The 23,863-nt window shown below is 37.0% G+C and overlaps 1 protein-coding gene across 2 annotated transcripts in view; it reads left to right on the top strand.

The window, feature by feature from the left end:
• UVRAG (UV radiation resistance associated) overlaps nucleotides 1–23,863 on the top strand; it is a 443,033-nt gene that overhangs the window by 298,301 nt on the left and 120,869 nt on the right. For both annotated transcript variants that reach the window (XM_020989535.2, XM_078156924.1), the window contains one exon: nucleotides 13,127–13,205. In XM_020989535.2, coding sequence (XP_020845194.1) covers nucleotides 13,127–13,205 — 79 coding nt within the window. The remainder of the gene's footprint in view (nucleotides 1–13,126; nucleotides 13,206–23,863) is intronic.

The following is a 23,863-nucleotide window of genomic DNA, read 5'->3' on the forward strand; positions in this document are numbered from 1 at the left end:
AGAATTGGGCCTACATTAGATTGGGTAAAAGGGCAAAGAAAGAGACTGAAACAAGGAGAAATCTTGATTCATTGATAGGAAGGTATCCCACTGAAGAACTCTCCTATAGAGGAAGAGTGACATTCTGCATAGGGGTAGGGACCTTATAATTGTTAGAAACTATACAGATTTGTTTCTTAGAGAAACCATTTATCCTATCTCAGGATAAAGGGGAAATAGAGCTTTTGTGGTCAGCTGACACCAAGAAGGTTAGGAGGGCATGGACCCAGAAAGGAAATTTCATAGCAAATGGGAGAAAAGGGATCATGAAGAGAGAAAAAGGTAGTAATGATCTGTAAATACAGGGACACAGGAAAATCTTACCATGGAAGAATACTTCTGTTGTCTTTATCACCTAATTTTAAGAGTAAGACACAAAAGCCCAGGGAACAAGATTTCCAAAGAATCACCATAGAAATAGTTTATAAGATGGAACTCAAAATTGGTATCTTAGTCACTTTAATTCCATAAGGAATATAGAGACTAACCAAGACATAAATCAGAATAAGGGTTATAAATAAATAACTATGATGGAAAGAAGAGAAATAATGAAGTAAATGAAGCAAAGAAATCCTTTTTGGAAAAAAGAAGATACAGAAAATTAAATTTTAAAAATTAATAAAAACAAGTTGCAGGAGAGAATGGGATTTTGCTCGATCATGTAATAGAAGGAGAAAAAGGAGAAAAATTAGAAAACTAGACAAAAGAAAGAGAGAAAGGTGACTAAGTTTAGCAAAACTAGGCAAAGACATGATAGGGAATGGGGATGGGATTTGAAGATGAAGGAAGGAGAGCTGGCTGGAGTAGGGTTACCTTAAAATGGATAAAGCTACAATAACTGAAGAGACATATTATTCTCTTTATGGAAGAATATGAAATAAAACCCTAATTCTGAAAATTTAGAAATAATATTGGAGACAGAGCAAAATTTAAACATAGCTTACAACTTTAAACATGAATGGAATGAAAAAAACAATAGAATGACAGTGACATATCAGATAAGAAAACAAAGCCCCACAATCTGTTACTTACATAATTAAAAAACTGACATTCCAGAATAAAAATGAAAGTGTTGGTCAAACTCTGCATCAGGTGAATCCGAAAAAACAAGAGTGGCAATCATGCTATCAGACAAAGCAAAAACTAATATTCACAGCATAAAAAGAGATAAAGAAGGCAACTACGTTATGCTGAAAAGAACTATATTCAACAAACTACATTATTAATCTTATATGCCTCAAATATTGTCACATCTGAATTAAGAAATGGGAAAAAAAATTAAATCAATTGCAAGAAAACATAGACTCTAACGGCATCAGCAGGAGGTTTTAATGCCCCTCTCAGTTTAGAACAATTCTAATGGAAAGATAAACAAAAGGGGAAATGGAGAATTAAATAAATACATAGAGAAAATAGAGCTAAAAAGACGTATGATTTTCTAAATGGGACTGCTAAAGAATACATGTATTTCTTAGTACCACATGAAAACTTTACAAAAATTCACTGCGTGTCAGGACATAGGATATATTGCAAACAAGTGTTAAAAGGCCAAAATAGAAAACTTCTTTAACAGACCATAATGCAATAAAAATAGGAATCAGGCCAGGGAGAACAAACAAAGGGCACATACCCAAATGGAGACTTAGCAGTAAAATCCTAAATAATAGTTAAAGGACAAATGATGGAAACAATTACTAATTGTGTGAAAGAAAATTATAATGATGAAACAGCATACTAAAATTTCTGGTTTGCAGATAAAGGAGTCCTCAATAGAAAAATGATACTTATAAAAACCTACATCAACAGAATAGAAAAAGAGATTAATGAACGAATATGCATTTTTTAAAAAAAATAAAGGCAGCCTGAACAAATGTGAAATAAGCACAGAACATAAAATATTAAAAATTAGAGTAGAAGTAGATTGACTGGAAACTAAAAAAAATTATGCAAATGATCTTTGTTCGTCCTTTGTTTTCGAAGATGACCAGTGTCAATCATGGGGTGATGTCTTGACTTGTGCATGAAATTGGATTTAAGTGAGGCAGAATTGTGCAAAGTCATCAGCCTCACTGTTCTGGAGTCATTGAAGTTCAATGATGAGACAAAAATCAAGATAACTGACAGTGGCTCAGGTGCAGTGGATGGCCTTGGCATCTTAGATGACTGACCAAACTCTAAGGGCTTCACAGAGCCTGCTTCAGCTGCTTCCTGGCTGTTGGAACAAGTTATTCTCATCCATCCATTCTGCTAGTGAAAGTCTTTACATACTTAAGGTAGACGTCTCCCTGATTCACCAGCACATTTGAGGCCTATCAGTTACCTCAACCTGGTTTAGCTCATCTGCCAAGAGAGTTTACCAGAGTGTGGCCAGTGTACATGCTACAGCTTCTTGGAGCGACATGTGAGATTTGGGTGAATCATGTGGACACCAAAGGTGAATGAGCAGCCCTGAAAAGAGCATGGCAGGGCCTTATACCAGAGGTGCTAGTCCTTTCTGAACACCCCATGTACCCCAAGATATTGGAGTGGTTTTCCATTTCCTTCTCCAAGAACTAGTTCTTTGAAAATACTAATAAACTCGATAAACCTTTAACTAACTTGATTAAAAAGAAGAAAGAAAATCAAATCCACAAAATGCCAAAAGATTGAAATGAAATCAGAATAAAACCAAAAGAATTAAAAAGAGCTGTCATTATCTCCCATGCCCAGTTAGATGCTGCCAGGATTAAGAATACAAAAGAAAGGGAGAGGATTCTGGAAAGGTGGCAGAGTAGATCAGAAAATTCCAAGCTCTCCAGGTTTTTCCTCACAAATAAAACAAAATAATGCCTCAGGGCAAATGTACAGGGTGAAAATAAACAGGAGTTGGGGCAGAACTGTGGTCCTCCTGAGACAGCTGAGAGAAGATCCAAAGAAAAATTCCAAGACCAAGGTTTGGTCTCTGTGAAGAGTAAATACCTCCAGGTTAGTAGCGCTGAAAGAGCAAGTAGCAAGCCCTGGGACTTGCTGGGTTGGGAGTTAACCTTGGCCTCAGCCACAGGAACTTTCACTTCCAAGACCCTGTTGGGAGTATGAGGGAAGATTAAGAGAACCTCTGCTGATAAGGAACACCAGACCCAGCTGTGCTACCAAGACTTGACCCTGGGCAAGAAGAAACCACCACACATTTGGTGAATACAGAAGCAGTGGGACAGGGATACCACAGGCTGTGGGCACTTACAGGAGACTGGAGGTCTTGGTTTCAGTTCCAGGACAGAGGGGAGAACTGAAGGAGTATCTGAGGCCAGAAGCACTATCCTTCATACCCCAAAACTAAAGGTGATTACAAAAACATAAGCTACTACAAATTTAAAAAAAAAAAAAGAAGAGCAGGCAAAGGAGAAAGAATCCAACCATAGAAAGAAGACCAAGGTTTGTCTTCAGAGGAGAATACTGAAGGAAAAAAACCTCTTCTACCCCAGAGAGTAATGTCAAATGGTCATCTGCCCAAAAAGAATTCACAGAAGAACTTAAAAAAGACTTTAAAAGTCAAATGAGAGAGATTGAAGAAATTTTTTTTAAAATAACAATCCAAGAAAAACAAGAAGATTATGAAGAGAAAATCAACCAATTAGAAAAGAAGATTCAGAATCTTAAGGAAGAAAACAACTCCTTGAAAGTTAGAATTGGGCAAGGGGAAGCCAGCAAAGTTATGAGACTAAGAAATAATAAAACAAAATATAAAGAATGAAAAAATATAAGTGAATAGGAAACATAAGAAAAACAACTATCTGGAGAATAGATCAAGAAAGGAAAATATAAGAATAATTGGACTACCTAAAAGCTATCAAAAGAAGAATCTTGATACAGTAATACAAAAAATAAAATTAAAGATTGTCCTGAAGTATTAGAACAAGAGTGGAAAGTAGAAAAAAATCCACTGATCACCACCTGAAAGAGGTCTTACGAGGAAAACCTACAGAAATATCAGTCAAATTCCAAAATCTCCAGCTCAACGAGAAAATGTTAAGAGTAAGAAGAAGAAAAAAAAATTATATGGTGGTGCCATAGTTAGAATCACTCAAGACCTAGCAGTGGTGACACTAAAACACAAATGGTCTTAGAACACTATGTATCAAAGAGCCAAAGAACTCGGATTGTAGCCGAAAATATCATACCATCATATCATAGCAAAATTAGGCATAATCCTGAATGAAAAGAAGCAGATATTTAATGAATTACCAGACTTTCAGGATTTTGTTTAAAAAACAACAACAAAACAAAAACCTTGAATTTAACAGAAGATTTGATATAAAAGATCCAAGAGAAGTATAAGGTACATAATTATGAGGGACTCAGTAAAGACAGACTGTTTTCTTTTTATATGAGGAAATGTAAAATTAGTATGTCCAAGATTGTTATTAGTAATTGGGTAGTTCAAAAGAAAGATTGGGGTAGATCTGAATATGATAGGACTCTAAAAAGTAAAACTGTTTATGAAAAGGTAAAAAAGAGTAATTATCTTATACAAATGAGGTGTAAGAGGACGAACTGACAGGAATTAGATGGAGGAGGAGGGCTGGTAGTTCTGGAACTCTACTTTCATTGGGAATGGGTTTAAGATGGAATAATACATATGTATTTAGAAGGGTATAAAATTCTAATAAATTCAGAGTGAAATAAAAAGCTAAGGGTACAGGGAGGGGGAGAGGATAAGGGAGGGATTTTAATAGAGGAGGAGGAGGGAATAGGGTAAGGGGCAGCATAAAAGGGTGTTTAGAGTAAGAGGAGTGGGAAGATAAGGGAAGGATCCTTCAAGGTGGGGTAGGTTAAGTAATAGGAGGGCAAGGTAGAGAGTAGAAGTAAAGTAGAAGAGTCAGGAGGGATAGGAAATAAAGAGATATGTACAAACAAAATAAAGTTCAGAAGTAGAATTTATTAGGGGAAAAAAAGCAGGGGTAATAATCATGATCTCAGACACAGTTAAAGCTAAAATAGATTTAATCAAAAGAGGAAAATAGGGAAACTACACGACGTCAGCCATATTAATCAGTATTGTTTTAGACTATTTAAAATAGCTAGGCAGTATAAAGTTAGAATATTGCTGTGGTATAGGAAATGATAAGTCGGTGAACTTAGAAAAATACAGAAAGACTTGAACTTATGAAGACAGAGGTTATCCATCCTCAGAGAAACAGAGGATGAATAAGTATATACTGTCTTACATAGATGCATATGAATGCATATGTCTATATGTAAGTATGATTGCAGATATCTAAGTATATGTATGTATGTATTTATGCCTTTGTGTGTGTGTGTGTGTGTGTGTGTGTGTGTGTGTGTGTGTGTGTGTAAATTTGTCCATGCTTAATTGTAGCCTACCGGGCGGTTGGGGGCAGGGAGGGAACAAAGTATAAATTACACAGCAGAAAACAAAAGGAAATTTACAAGGAAGCAAAGAAAACATGGCTCTGAACATAATGTATAGTATTTATTGTATAGGCTTTCTTGAAATGGAAATTTATTGTTATATATTTTGAATCCTCTCATGTTGTGCTGTATGCATGGCAATACTTTTTTTTCTTATTTTGTATATGTTTTAATATATAAGTTTATAATATATTTATTTTTCTTTTCTTATTGTGTATTTAAGTTTTAGTATTTAAGTTTAAAGGGAAAAAAATGAAAAACAAAACAAAACAAAAGAATACAAAAGAAATAGGGGGATACCTTCAAAAGTATAAAATACCCAGACTAATAGAAGTCCAAATAGAGATCTTAAATAATCCAATTTCCTCCCGTGCCCCCCCCTAGAAAAAAAGAGAACTACATATATTGGATCTACCAAAGGAAAAAGAATCCTGTTCCTGATGGATTCACAGGAAACTTTTATCAGACTATTTTGGGGGGGGCACTAGACAATGGGGTTAAGTGACTTGGCCAGGATCACACAGCTAGTAAGTATCAGGTGTCTGAGGCCAGATTGTTTGAACTCAGGTCCTCCTGACTCTAGGGCCGGTGCTCTATCCACTGCACCACGTAGCTGCCCCCTTATCAGACTTTTAAAGAATGATTAGTATCAGTGCTGCACAAATTATTCTCAAAATAGAGAAAGAAAACACTTAACTTGATTCTTTTTATGGAACAGATATAGTCATAAACTAGGAAAGGATAAAACACATGAGAATGAAACTCCATTAATTACAGATTATTAATAAATATTGATTTTAAAATTTTTAATCGGATCCTGTCAAACAGTCTATAACAATTCATTGAAGAAATCATTCATTATAACCAAGTAAGTTATTTACCAGGCAAGCCAGGATGATTCAATATTAGGAAAATAATCAGTTTATTTAATCCTATTAAAAACAAATACCTTCAAAACCCCATGATTATCTCAACACATCTCAAAAAGTTTTGGACAAAGTACAATACTCAGTACTATTTTTTAAAAGAACTTTAAAATCTAGGCTTTGAGAAATCTTTTTAAAAAAGCGATAAAAATATTTATGTAAAAACGAAAGCAGACATCATATATAATTAGGTTTCAACAGAAGCTTTCCCAGTAAATACTAGGGTAAAGCAGAGATGGCCACTCTTCTCTCTGTCATTTCCTACTGTTCTACAGATGGGAGTAATAGCAATAGGACAAGAGAAGGAAATTAAAAGCATAATATAGGCAAAGAAGTGTTAAAACTATCCCTGTTGGTGAAACTCAGAATATCCTAGGAATATAGTAAAAATACAAATTGAGATGATTAATAATAACTTTAATAAAGTTGTTAATCTGCATAATAAATGTCTGCAAAATAAATTTACAAAAATCACCAACATAATTCTATACAATATTAATAGAATTCAAGAGGCAATAAAAAGAGAAAAATAATCAAAATTATTACAAAATACATAATACATCTGGAGATTGATGGCTTTAAGTAAAATCCTCTTTTTCTGTTGTGTATATGAAAATCCTTATGTTTATGATATTTTTTCAAGTATAGAACAAGAAAACGTTTATTTGTGAAGACAGCATAAAAACAAAATTTAAACACATAGGATGTCAAAATCACATATAATAATTCACACTGCAATAAATATGATTTTTCACAGTGCAGCCTTGTAAAATGAAGTTTTTTAAAAACTATAGCACTAATAATTAACATTTAAAATGAATTCATCATTAAATGCAGCTGCTTTTTGTTTTTCATCAGAATCTTAAATTTCAGTTTTTTTAATCTTAACAAAATATTGTTTAATTGAAAACTAAGAAAAATAGGTAAACTTTAAAAATTTACTTTACAGAATATGTATAGGTCATTTATCTTTTGTTAAAGAATAATTATTAAAATTATATAACATTTATCATAATAAAATAGAAATATAGCTCCAATTCTCAAATTACAATTTTATTCTTAAGATAAGTTTTTTTTAAATGATTGATTTAAGAAAATTGTTACTGCACACAATTAGGTGAGATGGCACTGTCATACTATCAAAACTCAAAAGCAAATGTTCATATACAGTTGAGAAATACTTAAAAATAGTTCATAACACAAGTTAATAAGTAATTATTCAGAACTGTAAGTGAATGGAAAATTATATATACATACATATATAATTAGGAATTACTTTAAAATATAACAATTCTATTCTAAATATATAATTAGTAATTTTCTACATGATTAGAGTTTCAACTCTCAGTTTTGCATATCATTATTTTCTTGGTGATTCACTTATTTTCTAATGGTTGTCAAAAACAATCACCAAGTAGTAATACCAAAACAAAAAAAAGATGACTAAATCATATATAAAATCATCATGCCTAGAATGCCATATGGATAGGCTCCAGAAACTTATACTGGCATCTTCCACCTTCTTGCTGGTCCTCCATATATTCCAAAGAGATAAAAGAAAGAGGGAAAGGATCTAAATATGTCTAAAAATAGTCAAAGAAGCACTTTTTGCTGGAGCAAAGAATTATGAACTAAGGGTGTACCCATCATTTGGAGAATGACTGAACAAATTATGTTATATAAGGATGATAGAATATTATTGTACTGTGGAAAAAAAAGTCAAAAGGGACAGATTCAGAGAATCCTGGGAAGATTTGAAATGATGCATAGTGAAGAGAGAAAAACTAGGAAAATAATTCATCCAGTAATTATGAAATTATAAAGAAAAACAACTTTGAAATAAAGGCAATGAAGTGTTTTAGCACTACTTGATAGAAGTGGAGGACACAAGAACCAGATCTCTTAAAAATTCAAATATATTTTATTTTCATTTCTGCATTCTCTCTCCATCTTTCCTCCCCCACTCATTGAGAAGGCTAGAAAAAGAAAGCTCACTAAAAATAAGTATAGTGACGCAAAACAAAATCCTGCATTAGCTATGCTGGAAGAAATAGGAAGGAAGAAGGGAGAAGGGGAGGAAATATGCTTCAATCTTGACCTGAGTCTGTGAGTTCTCTGTCTGGAGGTGGATTTATGTTTCATAATGAGTCTTTTAGAAGTGTGGTTAGTCATTGTATTGCTCAAAATTACTAAGTCTTTCAGAGCTGATTATCTTTACAATATAATTGTTATTAAATAAATTATGCTCCTAGTTCTTCTCTCTTCACTTTGCATTAGTTCCTATAAATCTTCCCAGGTCTTTTGGAAACCATTCCCTTCATTATTCCTCCAGCAAAATAGTATTCCATAATATTCAATACATATAACATATGAACATATACATGTAACATGTTCAGCTATCCGCCGGTTGGTGGACATTCCCTCAGCTTTCAATTTTTTGCCACTGCAAGAAGAGCTGCTATAAATACTTTTGTACATATGGTTCCTTTTCTTCTTTCTTTGATCTGTTTAGGGGCATAGTCCTAGTAGGGGTATCACTGGGTCAAAGAGCATGCACCTCTGGTATATACTGTTTAATTGCTTTTGGGAATGCTTTCAAATTGCTTTGCAGAATAGTTAGAATAATTTTGAGGCCCACCAACAGTGCATTGAAATACTTCTCATTTTCCATTTTTCATTAAAATACTTATTGTGTTCCATCCTCCAATCTGATTGGGCATGATTTGGTACCTCAGATTTGTTTTAATTTGTGTTTCTATTATTATTAATGATTTAGGGCATTTTTTTCACATGGCTATTGATAGCTTTGCTTTCTTTCTCCAAAAACTGCCAGCTTGTAACCTTTGACCATTTAATGATGGTAATGATCCTGTGCTAACATTTATATAGTGCTTACTATATGCCTGGCACTGTGCTTAATGCTTTATAGTCATTATCTCATTTGATTGTCACAACAACTGGTAGAGGCTATTATTATCCTCATCTTACAGTTGAGAAAATTGAGACAGACAGAGGTTAACTGACTTGCCCAGGGTCACAAAGCTAATAAGTAACTGAGGCCAGACTTTAACTCAGGCCTTCCCGACTCCAGGCCCAGTCCTCTATCAGATTGGTTGCAGTCTTCATCCTTGAAGAGATCTCCCAAATTGATGAGATCACAGATCCGTTTGAATATTTGGGAGAGTAATTTATTAGATGAAGGGGAGGGTAATGGGGTGGATATTTTCCTAATAGGGAACATTATGAACAAAGATCGGTAAGCAGTCAGTCAACAGTCATTGATTATATGCTTATTACGTGCCAGGCACTGTGCTGAGAGTTAGTTAATGTTTCTAATATGGGAGGTGGACATTTAAAAACTATTTGATATCAGGAATTTTTTAAATTGCCCTTTGTAAGTTTCCATCTTTAATAATAGAAAACATAACTCTCTCAGCAATTTACCGAAATACTATCCTAAAATAAACTGTGTTTTTGCATGTTGAGGGCAGTTTTATGGTCATGCTTAAATGACCATTATACTGTTAATTGTAACTTTATCCTTCATAATCTAAATTCAGTGATAGTTTGGCTAATGTAACTTTCCATCTATACTGAAATAAAATCCCTTTGATTTGTATCTTATGTCCTGGTAGTGATATTTTTGCCCTTTAAAGTGGATTTTATTTTCCTAGATTGCTTAAAAGATCTATAAATCTCTGTAGTTTTGTAAGGTAAGATAAATGTGTAGCAGTTACAAGATATTATATGGTTCAACTTGAAGTGACCCATTAAGGATTTGAAAGTAGTATAGAATTTGAAATCTGTCTTAATATTTGATCTGTCTTAAACATGCCCAACTATTTAGGGCTAATCACTCTTTAAAATTCTGTTTTAATGTCACAAATATGCTTTGTATCTACATTTTTATAAAGAAATCCCTATTAAATCAAAATAAAGTAGACATTGTGTAGTCCATTTTTTAGGAATGTAGATTCTTGGTTTTGAATGGATGCTTATCTCAATTTACTCTTCTGACATATGAAACTACTTCCATATTTATGACCTGAAAATGGAGATAGACCTGGGTTTCCACTGGACTTGGAGTGCTGTGCAGATGGCATACATGTGATAGCTCACTGAGTTAACAGCCTCAGAGTACAGAGGTTTATGGATCCAGTCAATTGTTCTAAAGTGCCCTCTTTCCCATGCTTCAGCTATTAGGTGGTTTCTTTATAGGCCAGAATGTGTATCGTTCTAGACAGTCTTCAGTGCCTGGTATTGCTCATTATTATTTCCTTTTGGATCCACTCTCCCAACTCTCTCATATCCTACAGTTAATATTTGAAACATGTGTCCTGCCTTAATTTTTATTGCCTACACTTCTGCATCTTCTTATGGGGGGTCTTAAGCATTTGCATATTTTTTTGGCATAAGATAAATGCATGTCATGACTTTGCTCTTTTATTAGTGCATACCATTTTGTAATACCTACCTCATAACGTGGCCTTTTTGAAATTGTTTAATTAGTCACTCTCTCTAGAGCCTAAGGCAAAACAAAAACAAATACCCTTTTCCTTCTCCTCTAATTTCACTAGAAATCAGTATTTTACTGGATTTGTAACATGTGTCTTTCTCTAGCCATTCAAAGTAGTTGAATTTTTGAATGAAAATAATAATTATCATCTTTGTGGGATTGCTTTCTACCTAAGGGCCATATTACTTTGCAAAATCAGCAAGATAAAACATTAATCACTTAGCATAATTCTCCTTCTCAACCCTGTGTGAGTTATTTATGGTAGAAAACTTTCTTTAAAGAGACTCAATTAAACTTGCATTCAGATTTGGTCCTGAGTGTGGAATTGAATGAAAAGTTCAACCATGAAGGTTAAACTGTGTCCACAGAAAATTTAAGTTGAAAGGGGCTTCAGAGAGCAGGCATCTAGTACATCTAGCGCAACTCATATCACAATGAGGATAGAACATTTCTGACAAGTGATTGTCCAATTTATGTTTGAAGACATTTATTGAAGAGCAACTGATTTCCTCCTGAGGCAGCCCATTCTCCTGTTGGGTAGCTCTAATTATTGAGTTTTGGTTTTTTTTCCCCTTTTCCCTATACCAAGCCCAAATGCCTCTGAAACTGTCCTCATTGTTCCTACTTCTGCTCTCTGGACCCAAGCAAAGCAAGTTTAATCCATTTTCTATGTGACAACCATTCAAATGCTTGAACATAACTGTAGTGTCCCCTTGTATTTTTTTTTCCTTAGAGGCCATTATCCCTACCTTTACCTAAATGACTATCTTCTGTATGATGTCCCTGACAAATGGTCATCCAGAGACTGCTCTACTTGAAGATTTACAGTGAGAGAGAACCTGTTATGTCCCATGGCATCCCATGCTAGTTGGTACATTTCTAATTGCCTAAGATTTTCTCCCCCTTACATCAAGCCTAAATCTGCCTTAGTAACTTCTAATCTCTGTATCCAAGAAAATCAAGTCTATTCCTTCTCCCAAAGCTATATCCTGCTAATGCTCCTCCTCACCGTGGGACTGTGACCCGGAACGACATATGAGCAGTGTAACAGAGTCTTGCTCCCAGTTCCAGCAAAGAGTCTCCTGTAATCTCCTTCTGACCAGTTGCCCAACCCCTTTACCATCTGTGGACTGAGAGTTCTGGAAGTCACCACAGCCAATTCAGTCATTCCCAAGCCCTGCTGCTAGCTTGCTGGGGTGAGCCCTGCATTTGTGCCTGCCCTGGACTGCACTCCACTCTCACCCAAGTGGTACATAACTTTCCTGAGGACCTTCTAAGTTTTCTTGGGCTAGAAAAGTATTTCATCCTGTCCTTTTGTTCTTCTACTTCAGAATTCTTTTTGAGGTGTTATTTTAATCTTGTTTGGAGGGGAATTTGGGAAAGCTTAGATGAGTTTCTTTACTCCACCATCTTGGCTCTGCCTGGAGTCAGTGCGAAACTAGATTGTCATCACCTGCTCCACGTGTTCAACTTCCATCTCGGCTACACTGTCTCCTGCCTAACTTCCAGCTTTCAGAGGAAAAGGAGAAACAGACTTTCTACTTGTTTGCCTTCCATTTTGCATTGCACATGTCTCTTGCCTGATCTCCAGGTTCCTCTGTGGAAAGTAGAGGTGCCTTCAACTTAATGATTAATATATTAACTCTATGTCATTCCCTACACATCCCAGTGATTCTGAACTCCCCTAGGCCATCATCCAAACCCCATCCTTCCACCTTATTCACATCCATCTCAGTTATCTCAGCCCCAAATCCCGACCAACCCGCTCTTTCCACCATGCCTTTTGGAATACCTATTCCACAGCCAACAAGCTGGCCTTCATCTTAAGATTCCTTCTTCTTCTGGCAGTCTTCTGATACATAGCCTTTCGGTTCACCCTTGCCAGTGTTGGCTGCACTTCCATTCGTTCCCCTCTGCTTACTACTTGAGGTGATGGAATTGGAATACTCCTTGCTCCGCACTGCCACTACAGGGTTCCCTGCTTTGCTTTTGAGCCGGGGGTTTTGTGGATGATTTTCACAAGTATTGTGCTTCAGCTCACTGTTGGCAGGAAGAGCTGAATGGCTTCCCTGCGAGAAAGTTGCTGTTGTTCTTGCATGACGACATCCTGATGATGTCAAGCTAGCGTACCATTTTTTTTACAGACAGTGTAGTCCGATTCCTCAGATGTCAGTGTCGTATCTAGGAAATGTCTGGTCTCTGTGTTCTAAAATGCTGCTGTTTTCACTTTTCCTAGGTTTCCACTGTATCCCAAAGGAGGAGAGAAGTTGCAGTTTGATTATGGTGTCTATCTTCTAAATAAAAATATAGCACAGGTAAGCAATTTCTCCCTCTCCCTCTCCCTCCTTGCTGCACCCCAGCTTACCCCCACCATCCCTTCACTGACTGGCATGATCTTTTCTCTTTTAGAGAGATTTAGAGACCTTTTATTGGATCAACTAATGTGACAACCATAAGTTATTTTTATGATGTAGTTTTACTCAAATTCTTACCCTGTTTCTTACACTTTGCAAAGCATTTTGTGCATTATCTCATTTGATCTTTACAACAACCCTGGAAGGTTATTGCTATTATTATTCCCACTTTACAGATGAGATCCCCTCTGTTACAGATGTAACAGAGAGAGGTTAAATGGTCTTGGCCCTGGGTCATGTAGCTAGTAAATGTCTGAAGCAAGATTCAATCTCAGGTTTTCCTGACTCCAAATCCAACACTATCTTCTTTGCCAACCAGCTACCTCAGCAACAAATTAAAGTTGCAAAGAGACAGATTTTAGCTTATGTAAGAAAAATCGTTCTAGTGATCATCGTAATCCAAAAAATGGAATGGATTGGGTTGAGAAATAGTGGAATGCAGAGATCTTCCTTTGAAGCCTACATGACTATTTTGGTGGTATATTCTTGAAGGGATCCTCTTGTTCAGGTGTCAGTTGGATTAGTTGGTTTCTGAGCTCCCTTCTGATTCTTAGGTTCTGTGATTCACTGACTTCAGCAAGGATTTTGAGAATGGTCAGAGCTAGGCTGTGTGCATTCATAGGCTTATAAATTTAGAGAAGTGGACCTAAGAGGCCATCAGATACAATCCCCTCATTGTACAGATGAAGAAACCGAGGCACAGAGAAATTTTGGTGGTTTTGGATCTCCTTTTCTTGCCCTAGCTACTCATGGCCTTTATCTCACTCTGATCATCATGACCAGCTCCATTTTTGACCTGAATCAGTTCTCCCCTTCTTAGGCAACCTGGTGGACCCTCCCACATGCCCCGCCCTCACTCCCCCCCCCAACCACTTCCAGAGACTGAGCATATTACTGTCAAACTTAATGACACCCAATTGGCTTATTCCGTTGTACTGGAAAACTCTCAAAACTCAAGCGATGCACTAGCCTCAGCCTCCTGAGTAACTGGGATTACTGGGGTGTACCACCCTGTCCCACTAGAAGGACAGGCAGTTCAGTGACTTGCCTAGGATCACACACCTAGTAAGTGAATAAGGTGGGATTTGAACCCAGGTTGCATAACTTCAAAGTCTGATGTTATGTCCACTGTACCACGTGGACATAGTTCATACTGAAATGCAGATCATAGTCATCGTTAGGAGGATGCTCCATGATGGCAAGGAAAGGGCACTGGACTTGGCATCAAAGACTTAGAGTCCTGCTGATTTTATTTTTTAACCATTTAACTTTGGGCAAATGACTTTCCCTCATTAGTTTGTCATATGAAAGTTAAGGATTGTGTTTTTGCCTTCCTTAGTATCTCCAGCACTTACAACGGTGCCTGGTACAAAATACTAATAAGCACTTAATAGGGGAAGAGAAGGGAACAAGCATTTTATCAAGTTCCTCCTATGGGCCAGGTACTGTACTAAGCACTATACAAATATCTCATTTCTTCCTCACAACAATCTTGGGAGGTAGGTGCTGTTACAGACCTCTTTTTATACTTGAGTAAACTGAGGCACAGGGATATTAAATGACTTGCCCAAGATCACACAATTAATAAGTATCTGAGGCTGATTATGAACTCAGGTTTTCCTAATTCTAGGCCCAAAGCTCTAACCACTGTACCACCTAGCTGCCTTTTAATAAATGCTTGTTGACTGACTAACTGAACTAGATGATCTCCAGGACTAGGTCCTTCTAAAATCCAAGATTTTCTAATCCTTTTATAAACTAGATCTTTCTATTCACACGAAATCCATTAAGGTTACATTCCCATATGCTAGCTGTCATTAAGCCTCTAAGAACATGAATATTATTGCCATGTGGTAGAGTGGATGTAGCATTATTGCCATGATCTCCCTCTTCTCCACTATATGAATGAATAAAAGAAGTATTCATTTAGTGCCTACTGTGTACAAAGCACAGTGCTAAACTCTGGAAAAGGGGCAGCTAGTTGGTTCAGTGGATAGTGCTAGGCCTAGAGTCAGGGAGACTTATCTTCCTGCTTTCAAATCTGGCCTCAGACACTTGCTGGCTTTGTGACTGTAGCAAATCACCCAGCCCTGTTTGCCTCAGTTTCCTCATCTATAAAATGAGCTGGAGGAGAAAATGGCAAAATATTCCAAGATCTTTGCCACGAATGCCCCAAATAGAGTCACTAAGAGTTGGATGTAACTGAAAATGATTGAACAACGATAGAGCTCTGGAGATACAAGGAGAAAAGTAAGACAGTCTTTTGCTCTCAAGGAGCTCAAATTTAATGCAGGCACTACATATTTGGAAGTTTCAGCTACAAGTCAGATGGGAAAGTCCCCTGGTCCTTAAGGTATAGCATCAAAACAGATGTTAAAGCCTCTTCTTTAATGTTATTTCTATTGATAAAATTATGTAGAACCATTTGACAGATTTTTGGGGGCAATGCATTTGACAAAGGACTTTGGTAGCAAGAATTTTTTCTTCTGTAATGGTGGCTGTAGCACTTGAAGGTGCAGCTTTCAGTCTGCATTTCCACAGGGTTTGCTTCCCAGGATGACGACTGAGGACATTGGGCTGGAGGCATTGCTGTTCCAAAGCTTTTGGGTTCAGGATCTGAGAGGAGATTGTAGTCAAGATGATGGTAGTGTTTTGACTTCTCTGGCACATGTGGTCTTCTGTCTCTACAGCTTTGGCCAGGTTCTCTTGTCTGCTATGTCTGTGATAGTTGATTGGCAAGATTGGCCCCTTCTCCACAGGAAGTGCTTTCCTACATGATGTCTATGAGGACTAGGCTGGAAGCAGGACCAGTGATCTGGGGAGTGTGCCACTGGGTGCCTGTGCTTACCTGCCCTTTGGTGGCATCTGGTCAACACTTGTTGGTGCTTTGATGAGGAAGATGTGCACAGTGATCTCTCTCCTCAGTGATGGCTGTGGGGGCTGGGTGGGAAACAGGTCTGCTGGTTTGGAGGGTGCTGCTGTTCTCAAGACTTTCAGGTTCAAGGCCCTGCACTGTTTCCATCAGGATCTGAGGGGAAATGGTTGTGGGGGTCTGACCATCTAATGGGGGACACAACATATCTAGAAGATATCTGGCTCAGGGGAGAGGAGCATGACTTGGTAGAGAAGTCCCAAAATAGAACAGCCAGGTGTGAAATGATATATCTTTATTGAGCCCTCTCTTGAAATGGAGGTTCTGAAGTTCGTGCTCCAAGTTCCAGTCAGAGGAACAGAGAATAGGGATGAGGTCTGAGTACCAAAGCTGAATTAGTCTTGCAGGTTGATGTTCCCAATAATGGGCTTCTGGGGGCATGTTGAAGAAGTCAAAGTAATCCTGAAGTAGTGTATCCAGGTGGGAAATGAGTAAATACAGTAATGATCCATGATTCCAGAGGACAGATGATGAAATATAGTATCCATTACAGAGATATAACATGTTTAGAATGGAGAATGAATTATATACAGGGGTGTTCCTAAAGTCTTAATGTAGTTTTAATATATTAAAACTTTTTTTAAAAAGTCAGTAGTTTTTAGCTGCGTTAAAATTTTTGAAACACCCTGTATATTTTTGTATACAGCCGTTGAGAGAATTTGTTTTGCTTTTCCTTCCCCCCCCCAATAGAATGGGGATGAGAAGGAGTAAAAATAGATTTTGTTATTGTTTTTAAAGGGGAGTGTGCTACATGGCAATGTTGAATGCTTTTTCAGATAAGGTCACTGTATTATTAGTTTTACTTAATTGTTTTACTTTGCTACAAGAGACTTATTTTGTGAAGCAGAAATAATCTATAAATGTTTGTTACATTAAAACAAAACACACCAATAAAACTGAAAATAAGTATTTTTTAAAATTAATTTATCCTGGAGGAAATTTGAGAGTCACTGCAATTTTTTAGGCTTTGGAGTGACATTGATGGACTTATACTTTAAGAAAATCCCATTGCCAACTTTATGGAGAAGGGATTGAAGAGGGAAGTGACTTGGGGCATAGAAATAAATCAGGACTTTATTGCAGTACTTCAGCAGGATATTATAAAGATGTAAACTCAAGTTGTCGTTATGTTATATGGAGAGAAAGGGAAGAATGTAAGAGACGTTGTAGAGGTTGAAATGACAAGACTTGGCAATTGATTGGATACAGTAGGATTCCTGATATTTGTGGTTCCTAATTCTTTTCATGAGAACTTGTCACAAAAAATACAGGTTATTATCCTCTTTTCTCAATCTGTCATGGTGTATTTCATTCTGTTGGCAAATATTCTATTAAAAATATGCTCTTGTGTGAAAACAGTGATGCCATGGAAAGGATTAGAGTTCATCACTAAACAAGGTTTTAGTTTAATTTAAAGTGGAAAAATCTTAAGTGTCAAAATACATCTTAAAAATATTTTTGAGGGGCAGCTAGGTGGTGCAATGGATAGAGCTCTGGCCTTGGAGTCAAGAAGACCTGAGTTCAAGTCCAACCTCAGACATTGATACTTGCTAGCTCTGGGACCCTGGGCAAGTCACTTAACCCCAATTGCCTCACCAAAAAGCAAAATATTTTTTAATTATTACACTCTATACTCCTAAAAACTGCAACATTCAAAACAAGTCTCATACTTAATGTTCCCTTGGTGACTGTAGCAACAGTCATTGACAGTCCTTAACTCTGCACGTGACTGAATGACCCTTGGAATGGGAACACACTTTTGGTGATCTCAGGCTAGTCCCTGCTATCAGTGCCCATCTTTTCCATCCCATTAGTCTCCTGGTGGTGTTAAATATGAATTATAGAACGTCAAAAATGTTAGAAGAATGCTAGTTAACAAGTGATTCCCCTGGTCCCAAAGGGAAAGATTAATGATGAACAGAAAACTAGTCTAAAGCTATTGAGGCTAAACTGTCACTAATGACTCTTCAAATGCTAGCGTAGTTCCACACACATTAATAGGTGCTTAACAAATACTCAGTGAGCTATAGGAGGAGAAAAAGGAAAACATTGGTAATTTGCAGTGACTGATTTCAGATAAGAGATGAGGTCACAGACCTAACTGTAAGGGGTTGAAAAGTGAATAATTGGAAAGGAAACAGAGACAGTAAGTACAGATAGCCCTTGTTGCACTTGTTACTGTTCATGATGCCCTGTGGCCTGCTTACCTGTCCACCATTTCTTTCCATTGCCTTTTGGGTCACTTACAAATATGATTCTTCTGAGATTGTGGTATTCTGCAGTTCAGTCATTTAACATTACCAGGAAAATAATAGCATTAAAAAAGATCGGGGGGAAAAAATCAGGGTTTTTTGCAAGGAGCAGCTTGGGATCATTGAAAGTGCTTTCCGGTTCCAAGATCCAGGCTGTTCACATGAGTAATTTATGTGTAGACTTCTTAAGGATTGTCACTGACTGTTGCCACCTGGGAGTATTCAGTATTGGGCTGGTTTTTATTATTAACTCTTTTCTATTAGTGTCTGAGTCCAGCAGCAGTGTACTGAAACTTTCAACCAGGGACAACTTGCCAGCAGACTCAAACTTGGTTCAGGAACTTGCAGAGCCCCAACCAGGAAGTCAGTGAGGAGACCTTACCCTGCATCATGTCACTTTGGGAGAACTGAAAACTTGCAGACCCCCAGCTTGAGCTGTGAAAATAGCAAAAAAAACATAAGATGACAGAAGCTCAGGCCAGACATCCCTTTGGAAATGCACAGAGTATAGCGGAAACATAAAGTCAAGAAGTAGGTTAGAAGAATAATCCAAAGGAAAGGGAAGGGAATAAGCATTTACATAGCACCTACTATGTACCAGGCACTTTTACAGATATTATCTCATTTAATCCTCACAGCTCTGCAAAGTAGGTGCTATTGATCTTCATTTGACATTTGAAGAAACTAAGGCAAACAGAGGTTGTTACCCAGAGTCATACACAGCTGGGAAGTGTCTGAGGCCAGATTTGAACTCAGGTCTTCCTGACTTCAGGCCTAGGACTTTATCTACCATGCTATCAGCTGCAGAATGATTTAAAATTAAAAAAAAGAAAAAGGAATCTCATCATAAAGAGTTATTATGATGATAGGGAAGTTCAAGACACAAACCCAGAACAAAAGAATGATTTAAAAACATCTACAAGCAAAACCTCAGAGGAAAAAGGTGGGTTGGATACAAGTTCAATCAGAATTTCTGAAAAAGTTAAAGCAAGAGGTTTTTTTAACAGCTAAAAAATAATCTTTATTTGTATTTGTTTATTTCTTTTTGCTAGGCAGTGGAGTTAAGTGACTTGTTCAGAGTCACGCAGCTAGTGAGTGTTATGTGTCTGAGGCTGTATTTCAACTCAGGTCCTCCTGACTCCAAGGCTGGTGCTCTATCCACTGTGCTACCTAGCTGCCTCTAAAAAAATTATCTTAAATACTAAATAAGAGCTATGGAAGAAAGATTTGAAAAAAGAGTTGACAGCTTGGGAAAAGAGTACAAAACTTTACCCAAGAAAGCAACTCTCTGAAAATTAAATTGACTAAATAAAAATTAATGACTCCATGACATATCAAGAAATATTCAAATAAAGCCAAATAACTAAAAAAAAAAAGAAGAAGAAGGAAACGTGATATATCTCATAACAACTGACCTGGAAAACAGGTCAATGATCTTTAGACTACCTGAAAACCATGAGCAATAAGAAGAGCCTAAACATCACATTTCAAGAAATCTTACAAAGAAAACTGCCCAGAGCTTTTAGAACTAGGAGGTAAAGTAGAGATTGAAATATCCCACTGGTCACCTCTTGAAAGAAACCCCAAAATGAATACTCTAGAGGAATAGCATAGCCAAAATCCAGAGCTGCCAGGTCAAAGAAGAAATAATGCAAGCAGCCAAAAAGAAACAATTCATGTACCAAGGAGCCATAGTCAGTATCACAGAAAATTTAGCAGCTACCACTATAGACTTGGAATATAATATTCCAGGATTGTAGAGCTTGGAATATGATATTCCAAAAGGCAAAAGATTTAGGCTTACAATCATGAATAACTATCTAGCAATACTGAGTATAATCCTACAGGGAGAAAACGAGACTGTGAGACTTCTAGCTCTGTTCAGCAGCTCATGAATAGGATCAGAGAAGATGGTTGGTGAAATTATTTTTAGGTTTGCTTACTACTGGAAGGAATGAGTAATGGAATGACAAAGGGATTGTAGAGCAGAGGACAGTGTAGAATTGAAATGGTAAATTCTGGTCAAGACTGGGAAGATAGAGAAAGGAAGCTGGAATATGAATAATTCCTGACAGAATAATGAGGCTGTGGAGGAATTAAAGCTGTCCTTGAGAGCAAAGAATAGATTTTGTGGTGGTGCTACATAGATCAAGATGGAATGAGAAAAGAGATAATGGTCAGAGAAATAACAGCTTCTAATTAAGGAAATGGAGATGCTTGTGGCTAATAATATCTCCCTGGTCTCCCTCTCAGGCCATCGAAAGGATGGCTGCTATAAAAGGAAAACTTTCTAACAATTAGGGCTGTCCATAAGTGACACAGTTTGTCTCATAGGTAATGAGATCCCCACCCTGTTACTGGAAGTCTTTGGGGTTTTGTTTGTTTGTTTTGTTTTTTACTTTTTTAAGCATATGATGATTTTTTCCAACGTTCTTTCATTTTCTGTTGCAAATTCTCTCCTTCCAGTCCATTCCCCACCCATTGAGAAGGCATGCATGTAAAGACATTTCCACATTAGCCATGGTTCAAAAAAAAAAAGCAAGAAAAATAATGCAAATAAAATTTAAAAAAGTAACTTTAGTCTGCGCTTCAGAGATCATCAGTTCTCTCTCTAGAGGTGGAAAACATTTTTCATCGTGAGTTCTGGAATTTTCATGGATGATTGTATGATCAAAGTAGCTAAGTCTTTCATAGTTGATTATCATTACAATATTGCTGTTACTGTATACAGTGTGCTTCTGGTTCTGATTTCCTTCACTCTGCTTTAGTTCATGTAAGTCTTCACAGATTTTTCTGAAACTATACAGCTTGTGTTTCTTACAGCACAATAGTATTCCATCACAATCATACAACACAACTTGTTCAGCCATTCCCCAGGTGGTGAATAAATGGATGCCTCAATTTCTGATTCTTTGTCACCACAAAAAAAGTGTTGCTATAATTATTTTTGAATGCAAGAGTCCTTTTCCTTTTTCTTTGATCTCTTTGGGATGCAGACCTAGTAACTGTATTGTTGGATCAAAGTTTTAGAACATTTGGGTCACAGACTGGAAGTCTTTAAACAGAGACTAGAAGACTGCTTGTTATAATGTTTTGGAAGGGATTCCTATTAGAGTAGGTTGGACTGAATGACTGTATGGCTTCAACTTATTTGAGTGTGATGAAATCTTAAAGACCATCTAGTCTGTCCCATCTCATTTTACTAAACTAAGGCCCAGAGAAGGTAATGGACTTGGTTAAGGTCAGATAGCTAGGGACAGAAACAGGATTTCAGGTCTCTTGACTCCCAAGGGTAGGATTCTAACCTCTGAGATATCTTCCAGTTTTGGGATTTTGTTATTTTATAGCTTCATGGAAAATTTGAAACCTAATCAAGATGTTGAAAGAAGGAAGGAATTTGGTTAGGAAATGTGAAGTACATCCCTTTGGATACAGGTGGGATGAGTGTATGTAAAAAAGCTAAAACAGATTGTGGAGGCCCTTGAATTCCAGGAAACCTGAATGGATTTTTGTATACTTGGGTATTTACCACTTGTGAGTCAAACCCCTCCATGAAGCACTAAAATCAAAACTAATTAAACCTAATTGGAAAAGAAAGCAAGAGAAACAAAGTCCACAGTTTAGCTAACCTGATATGTACAATACTGATTGTGTTGGTCACTGTATCTAGTTTTTTGAACTGTGACTGTGAAACTAACCACAAAAAGGAAATTACTTGATGTAGCCAAACAAAAATCTAACTGGGTTTATAATGTCACTTAAGTTTCTTCTTAGAGGCTTGTGAACCTTTGATATTTTTTTTCTTTATATAAGCCTAATATAATGAGTGGTGTAATGTAAGAGTTATCTCAGGATGAAGTCATCTGAATGGAATGTGCCTGTGTCTTAAAAACCTGATAAACATCATTCAGTGGTATTTAGGAGATTAAAAGAGACTTAGACATGTAAATGTTACTTTCACATTATTATGACCAAGGAAGCTCATGGCCCAGCTATCCAAACAGCTGTACTTCTGACAGAGCTAACAATTTGACTGGGGAGGGTTGGCTATTCCTTTTAAACTAACTCCATAATCTCCCATACTGGCCTTTAATATGAATTACAGAAAATAATAAAGCCATCTGCAAGGCAGATTTATGTTATCCTTTGGTCCTGATTCTAATTCATCAATTTATTTTATGGAAATTCTACTCTAGCATTAGTTAGTCAGTAAGCTTCTGTTAAGCACCTATTATGTGATAGGTACTTTACTAAGAAGGATACAAAGAAAGACAATCCCCGATCCAGAGGAGCTCCCACTCCTGCTCTAGACAACATATAAACAACTATATACAAAGAAGCTGTATACAGGATAAATTGGAAATAATTAACAGAGGGAAGGCATTAGAATTAAGAGGGATCCAGAAAAACCTTCTGTATAAAGTAAGATTTTAGTTGGAACTTGAAGGAAGCCATGAGGTAGAAATGGGGAAGGAAAGCATTCTAGGCATGTGGGGCAGCCAGGAAAATGCTTTGGATTTGGAGGATGGAATGTTGTATTGAGGAACAGAAGATTAGTGTTACTAGATCACAGAATACGTGGAAGGTAAAAGGTCTAAGAAGGACTGGAAAGGTAGGGGGGATGAGTTAGAAAGGTCTTTGAATGCCAAACAGAAGACTATAATTATATTTGATCCTGGAGGTAATAGGGAGTCACCAGAGATCAGACTTGTGCTTTAGGAAGATCACTTTGACCGCAGAGTAGAGGATGGAGAGAACTGGGGAGAGACTTGTGTCAGACTAACCCCATGCACTATTAAAATAGGCCCTGCATGAAGAGATGAGGGCTTGTACCAGGCTGTTGGCAGAGTCAGAGGAGAGAAGGGAGCATGTTGAAGAGATGTTTGAAGGTGAAATTGACAGGCCTTGGCAACAGATTGGATATGGGAGAGGGGGGGAGGAGTGAGGAGTAAATAAAGACATCTAAGTTGTGAGCCTCTGTGTCTGGGAGGATGCAGTAACAGGGAAGTTTGGGAGAAGGGAGAGTTTAAGGAAAAATATAAGTTCAATTTTAGACATGTTGAGTTTAAGATGTCTACAGGACATCCACTTCAAAATGTCTAATAGGTAGAGCAGGTAGGTATCACAGTGGTAAGAGCACCAGGCCTGGAGTCAGGGGGACCTGAGTTCAGATCTGGCCTCAGAGACACTTACTAGCTGTGTGACCCTAGACAAGTCACTTAACCCCAGTTGCCTTAAAAAAATGTCCAATAGGCAATTGTTGATGAGAAAGTGGAGGTCATTTAATAAAGAAGCTATACCAGTGAAATCCTAGGTCAAGTCTCTGTTCCTAGGTATATCACCATGTTAAATTTAATTCATAGTTTAAAAAAACT

This window comes from Phascolarctos cinereus, unplaced genomic scaffold (genome assembly GCF_003287225.1).
Source record: "Phascolarctos cinereus isolate Bilbo 61053 unplaced genomic scaffold, phaCin_HiC Scaffold_726;HRSCAF=1367, whole genome shotgun sequence".
Lineage (NCBI taxonomy): Eukaryota > Metazoa > Chordata > Mammalia > Diprotodontia > Phascolarctidae > Phascolarctos > Phascolarctos cinereus.